The 7,307-nt window shown below is 32.4% G+C and overlaps 1 protein-coding gene across 1 annotated transcript; it reads left to right on the forward strand.

Annotated features, from left to right (window-relative positions):
- Positions 1–835: 835 nt before the first annotated feature.
- LOC114170328 lies at positions 836–6,618 on the forward strand (the record flags this gene model as incomplete). The annotated part of the gene is given in 8 exon segments (XM_028055807.1): positions 836–1,279; positions 1,339–2,239; positions 2,323–2,516; positions 2,582–3,542; positions 3,634–3,852; positions 5,094–5,228; positions 5,231–5,953; positions 6,041–6,618. Coding segments are annotated over 8 exon segments (4,155 nt in total), but the record flags the coding sequence as incomplete, so codon positions are not given.
- Between the last annotated feature and the right edge of the window lie 689 nt (positions 6,619–7,307).

Here is a 7,307-nt window from a genome sequence, read left to right on the forward strand (position 1 = left end):
GTAAAACTACACAGCCTTGAGGTTTGTTTTTTTGTTCTTCCAAAATATAATTATACATTTTAGAAGATGCATTTATTGTTTATTTGATTTGAATCCAATTTTGTAAAAATTTTTCTGCAGTGATTGTGCTGGATGTTAAAAAACACATGAATGGAGGCTGATAAAAAATATTGAAGATTGCTTGCGCCCAAGCAAGATTGAAGCGAAAAATGATTTTGAAAGAAAACATGATGAATAAGAAATGTGTTAAAGAGTGTGGTATATTTTCTAAAAGCCAACATGGTAGAACATTGTGTACTCCACTGTCTGATGTTACATCTCAATTTTTGCCTGGAGGAAGACTTAACACTCCTAGAAGAGTACAATGTCATAAAAATACACATGTAGTTCCAGATAGTAATGCTTCTCATCGATAAAATCTATTGCCTAGGTTTGAGATTGTTTTTTCAGAGCAGGAAAAAGATAATCAATGCTCATTGAATAAGAGTAGTAGTTGTGAACAGTCTTCCTTAACTGCACCTCATTTTCACATGGCTGAAGAAATAAGTCAAGTCAGTACTAATGCAGATATTCCAGACAATGGCTAAGGTATTAATTAATTTATCTACTAGCAAATGGTTATATTCATTAATTCTGACTGCTTTCAATTATCGTAGTTGAACAGATGGTTAAAATGCGAAAAAATCAACATCTAAAGCAAAAAACATATACAACTTCGGACTCTGATTATTCCATACAATTTGACGAAAGATAAGATACTATTAATTACATCTTGACTTGACTATATTTTTTTTTTTATAAATATTTACTAAAATAACAATACACATTCACTTCCTATGCAGATATAGGTGACCCAATTTACACGTGCCCCTATTGCAAAGCATACATGTGGTATGAAGAAAGGATAGACAAGCATAAACATTCTGCAATTCTAAAGTTTAATTTGTATTGTGGAAATGGAAAAGTGCAGTTACCTCTATTGAAGGATGCTCCTACTGTTTTGAAGCAATTATTGTTTGATTCCAACAATAGAGAAGGAAAAAATTTCCAACAACATATTCGTACATATAATATGATGTTTGCTTTTACATCACCAGGTGCCAAAGTTGATAATAGCTATAAGAATGGTCATGGTCCACCCAATCTGAGGATCCAAGGCCAAGCTTGTCATAGAATAGGTAGTTTGCTCCCGCCTGCAGGACAAATTCCTAAGTTTGCGCAACTATATATTTATGATACTGAAAATGAAACACACAACAGAATCCAATCCTTAAGGTACGTGAAGCTAAAGTTTGTTTAAAACACCAATTTGATATTTTGGATGCTGTATTAATTAAGATTGATGTAGATATTGTAAACAAATCAACAAAAATGTTATATGAATACAATGTTCATGCCAAATCATTCCGAGTTGCTAGAGACCGTTACAGAGATCAACCTTTCCATGACCTTAAATTAAGGCTAATTGCTGATAGGAATAAGGATGGAAGGTTATATAATATTCTTACCGTTTCAGAAGTAGCAGCACTAATAGTTTGTGACATTGACAGTGCTTCCCCAAGAGATATCATAATGGAAAATAGAAGTGGAAAATTGCAGAGAATTAACGAACTTCACACGAGCTACCTAGGCTTCCAATATCCTTTATTATTCCCATATGCGGAAGATGGTTATAGGCATGATGTTAATCATCGAGTCACAAGTACTTCAAAAAACATGAAGAGAAATTGCTTGACAATAAGGGAATGGTTTTGCTTCCGAATTCAGAGTAGAGAATTAGAAGCACAGACACTACTAAGATCTAGGCGATTGTTCCAACAATTTTTTGTTGATGGATATACTATGCTAGAGTCTGAAAGGTTATCATTCATAAGAAACAACCAGTCCAAGCTTAGAGTGGACAAGTACGATAACCTCTTCCAATCAAAATCAAGTACCCAAGAAGAAGAATCTACAAAAGGCAAAAGAGTTGTACTACCTTCTACTTTTGTTGGTGGGACACAATTTATGGAACAACTTTATTTTGATGGAATGGCAATTTGTAGTCATGTTGGTTTTCCAGATTTGTTTGTTACTTTTACATGCAATCCGAAGTGGCCTGAAATACACAGAATTTTATCACATAAAAATTTATGTGCATCTGATAGACCAGACTTGGTTGCAAGGGTTTTCCGAATCAAATTTGATCATCTTCTAGCAGATCTTACGAAGAATCATTTGTTGGGCAGGGTCATTGGATGTATATTCTCTTTTTCCTATTATTTGATAACCTAAAATTTTTTTTGTTTGATCATATACTAATGGAATGAATTTATAATGCAGACATGTATATTATTGAATTCCAAAAGCGTGGTCTACCTCATGCTCATCTGCTTCTTTTTTTGCACCAAAATGACAAATATCCAAGCGCTGATGATATTGATAAAGTAATATCAGCTGAAATTCCGTGCCCAATTGAAAATCCAAAACTATATCAATGTTTGAAGGATCATATGATTCATGGTCCTTGTGGAGTAGTAAATAAATCCCTTCCTTGCATGAAGAATGGTAAATGCTCACGGTTTTATCCTAAAAATTTAAGAGTAGTACAACTATTTCAGAAGATGGATTTCCACAATATCGAAGAAGAGACAATGGAGTCTGTGTGGTCAAGAATCATGTTTCTTTAGACAATCGATCTGTGGTTCCATATAATCCTAAATTGTTACTTAAATATGAAGGTCATATCAATGTTGAATGGTGCAACAGAAGTACTTCAATTAAGTACTTATTCAAATACATCAACAAGGGTTATGACAGAATTACAACGGCTATAGTTAATAATACCAATGAAACTTCTCTTCATGACCAGTCAGGAGATGAAATTAAACAATATCTTGATTGTAGACATATATCATCATCTGAGGCATGTTGGAGAATATTTTCATTTCCTATTCATGGCAGGAATCCAGCTGTTGAACGTTTATTTTTCCATCTTCCCGGAGAACAATCAGTGTACTTTAAAGACGATGAGTTTATTGATGAAGTCATAGGAAAAGCAACTGTAGCAGAATCAATGTTCACAAGTTGGATGAAATGTAATAAAAAGTATGAATTGGCAAGAACTTTGACATACCCAGAGATTGTGTCCAAATTTGTCTATGTCAAGAAAGACAGATGTTGGAAACCCAGGAAAATAGGGAACACAATTGGAAGACTTATTTGGGTTCCACCATCAACAGGTGAATTATACTATCTTAGGAGGATGCTCACTGTTGTCAAAGGTCCTTTATCTTATGAAGATATCAGGATGGTGGACAATATATTGTATTCAACCTTTAGAGAAGCATGTGAATCTTTGGGATTTTTGGCAAATGATAAGGAATATGTAGAAGCAATCAAAGAAGCCAAAGATTGGGGCAGTGAAAATTATTTAAGGAAACTTTTCGTGACGATGCTATTGTCCAATAGTGTCAACAAACCACTAGATCTATGGGAAAAAACTTGGAAATGGCTATCTGATGACATATTATATAGGGAAAGAATAAAAGCTGGCAATCCAGGTATGTTTCACTTAAATTTCTAAACTTATAAGAGAAATAAGTTACTGAATTAAACAAAAATGTATACTTAAGTCACTGTATGTAAATGCAGAACTACAATTATCAGTTGATATATTGCGAAACTTGACATTATTCCATATTGAAGAGATCCTACAAACTAATAGAAGAAGCCTAAAACAATTCCCAACAATGCCATATCCAGATGGTTTTATTATAGCTCAATGTGGGAACAGATTGGTGTACTCAGAACTTGACTACAATCTTCTCACTGAAGCAAATGTATTTCAGCAAAATTATGATCGCATGACAGGTATAACCTAATTAAAAATTCCTGAGTACATTTTTTGTTTTGAATAATTAAGGTTTAATTATGTCTTTGGTCCCCGTTTTGGAGTCAAAATCTCAAAATGGTACCCAAATTTTTAAAAGTCTCAAAATGGTCCCATTTTTTGTTGAAACGTCTCACGTTTGCCCTTCCCGTTAAGTCAAGGTTGACGCCGTTAGAGGGAGTGCCACGTGTCAGTTCCTCGATTTTTTGAATTTTTTTTTATTTTGAATTTTTTTTTGAATTTTTTTAAAAAAATAAAAAAAATTGCCACGTGTCAAGTTGTCATCGTGCCACGTGGCAGTGACAGTGACACGTGTCAGTATTACGCCACGTGTCATTTTGTTAGTCTCAATTTGGTCCCTTTATTTTAATTTGTCTCAATTTAGTCACAGTTTTTGTAAAAAGTAGCAATTTTGTCCCCCTTCAAATTGAAACAAAATTTAATTTTATATAAATGTTATACAAATATTTTTATTAAATTTGATATTTGTATTCAAATTGATATTTTTATTATATATTTTTAACATAGCTAAGTTTAGTTAAAATTATATTTCACATTCAACTTTACTTAAAATTGTTTTAAAATTTTAAATTTATATGTGTTTTATTGTAACATGAACTAGGTAATTTATGAATTTTTTTCTATTAACATTATTTTCTATTAACAACTTTTAAACCATTTTAAATAAAGTTCAATGTAAAATATTAATTAAATGAACTTAATTTGTTTAAAAATATTTACTTGAAATATCAATTTTGATGGAAATATTTGTGTACATTTATATAGAAATTAAATTTGATTTCAATTTGGAGAGGGACAAAATTGCTAATTTTTACAAAAATTGGGACTAAATTGAGACAAATTAAAATAAAGGGACCAAATTGAGATTAAGAAAATGACATGTGGTGTAATACTGACACGTGTCACTGTCACTGCTACGTGGCACGATGACAACTTGACACGTGGCAATTTTTTTAATTTTTTTAAAAAAATTAATAAAAAATTAATAAAAAATTCAAAAAATCGAGGAACTGACACGTGGCACTCCCTCTAACGGCGTCAACGTTGACTTAATGGCAAGGGCAAACGTGAGACGTTTCAACAAAAAAGGGGACCATTTTGAGACTTTTAAGAATTTGGATACCATTTTGAGATTTTGACTCCAAAATGGGGACCAAAGGCATAATTAAACCAATAATTAATATCTGAATTACAATTGTAGGGGAACAAAATGACATATTTCAAAAAGTTACTGAAGTTGTTATTAAAAATGTGGGAGGAATGTTCTTTCTATATGGCTATGGGGGTACAGGAAAGACTTTCATGTGGAGAACTCTTTCTTCAGCATTGAGATCTAAGAGAAAATTGTATTAACTGTTGCATCAAGTGGTATAGCATCTTTATTGTTACCAGGAGGAAGGACAGCACATTCAAAGTTCAGAATTCCAATTGCAACCATGGAAAACTCAATTTGTAACATAGAGCAGGGTTCTGAAGCTGCAGAGCTACTAAAATTAGCTAACCTTATTATTTGGGATGAAGCACCAATGGCACACAAATTCTGTTTCGAAACTCTAGACAGAACCTTAATTGACATAATGAAAGACAAAATGAAACCAAATTTAGTATTTGGAGGAAAGGTGATAGTTTTTGGAGGTGATTTCAGACAGATATTACTTGTCATTCCTAGAGGTACTAGATCAGACATTGTACATGCAACAATCAATGCTTCATACCTATGGCAGCATTGTCAAGTTTTGACATTGACAAAGAACATGAGACTTCTACAACCAGGTTTACAAAGCACTTCAACATCCGAAATTCAGCAATTCTCTGATTGGATTGTAAAACTAGGTGATGGTATGTTGTGTGAACCCAATGATGGTGTTGTGGATATCGAAATACCACCAGAATTTTTGATCTCTGATTTTAACGATCCAATTGAAGCTATTGTGTTAAGCACATATCCTAATCTATTGGACAACTATACAAATGATAATTTCCTGCAGAGCATAGCTATACTGGCTAGTAGAATAGAAACAGTAGAAGAAATCAACAAATACATATTATCTTTAATTCCAGGTAATTATTAGGATATTGTTAGTCACATATGTTACATATTGAATATGAATTATATATGTAGTAACTAATACAATGACTATTTTGCAGGACAAGAACAAGAATACCTAAGTGCAGATACAATTGATAAGACATATAATCCAATAAACGATGAATATGATGTTATTACTCCAGAATTCCTCAATTCATTAACTACATCAGGCTTACCAAGTCATCAAATAACCCTCAAAATCGGAGCTCCTATAATGTTGCTAAGAAACTTGGATCAATCAGAGGGACTGTGCAACGAAAGCAGATTAATTATTACAAGGTTGCAAAAACATGTAATAGCAGCAAGGATTCTAAGTGGAAACAGAAAGGGTAACGAAGTTTACATTCCACGTATGTCTATGTCTCCATCTCAATCTCCTTGGCCATTTAAACTAATCAGAAGGCAATTTCCTATAATGTTATCTTATGCAATGACAATTAACAAATCACAGGGGCAATCTTTGTGTTCGGTTGGATTATATTTGCCAAAACCAGTCTTTAGCCATGGTCAATTATATGTCGCAGTTTCTAGGGTTCAGAGCAAATCGGGATTAAAAATTTTAATCCATGATTCTGACAAAAAACCATTGTCTTCAACGACAAATGTTGTATTTAAAGAAGTCTTTCAAAATGTATAGAAAATTCAGACCATATTAACTTCATTTTGATAACTGTGTGGGTTATGTATTTTGTGTAGACAGACCATATATCAGAACTAATGTGAAATTCCATGTCCATTATCTAATGACTTTGAAGTTATACAGTTTCAGATACAAAAAAAAAGGATGATACCTGATAAAAGGAACAACTTCAGCATTGTATGAATTGTTGCATGAGTTAATTGTCTCAGAAATGGATGACATAGTTATTCCAACTAAAAACTGTGTCCTCATTTATTACAAGACCAACCATCGTAGACACGTAGTCATATTCAATAAAGAATGCATTTATGTCCTGAACTCTTTTTCTTTTTACACCACCGCCACCTCTATTTAATGATTTCTTTCACCAACACAGTAATAAATTCAATTAAACATAACCATAAACACGAATTAATGAGCGTGAAACGTATTTACGTTGTAGAAACCCAGTATTTCTTTTTTCAGATTTTATCAACTATTAAAATATAGGTTATTAAGTAATGTTCCATTTTGTTTTCTAAATCGATTTAATCACTCGAATTCATCCTATTTATTGGAAATTAATTTACTTTTCAATACAAAACATTTTTTGTTTTAACAAGCCGTGATCGAAAATGAAGGTTTACCATTATGTAAATTGATTCCATTAGTCGTTAGCTGAATTAACAAAATTGTTTAATATAGAA

The sequence above is a fragment of the Vigna unguiculata genome, chromosome 11 (genome assembly GCF_004118075.2).
Source record: "Vigna unguiculata cultivar IT97K-499-35 chromosome 11, ASM411807v1, whole genome shotgun sequence".
Taxonomy (NCBI): Eukaryota; Viridiplantae; Streptophyta; class Magnoliopsida; order Fabales; family Fabaceae; genus Vigna; species Vigna unguiculata.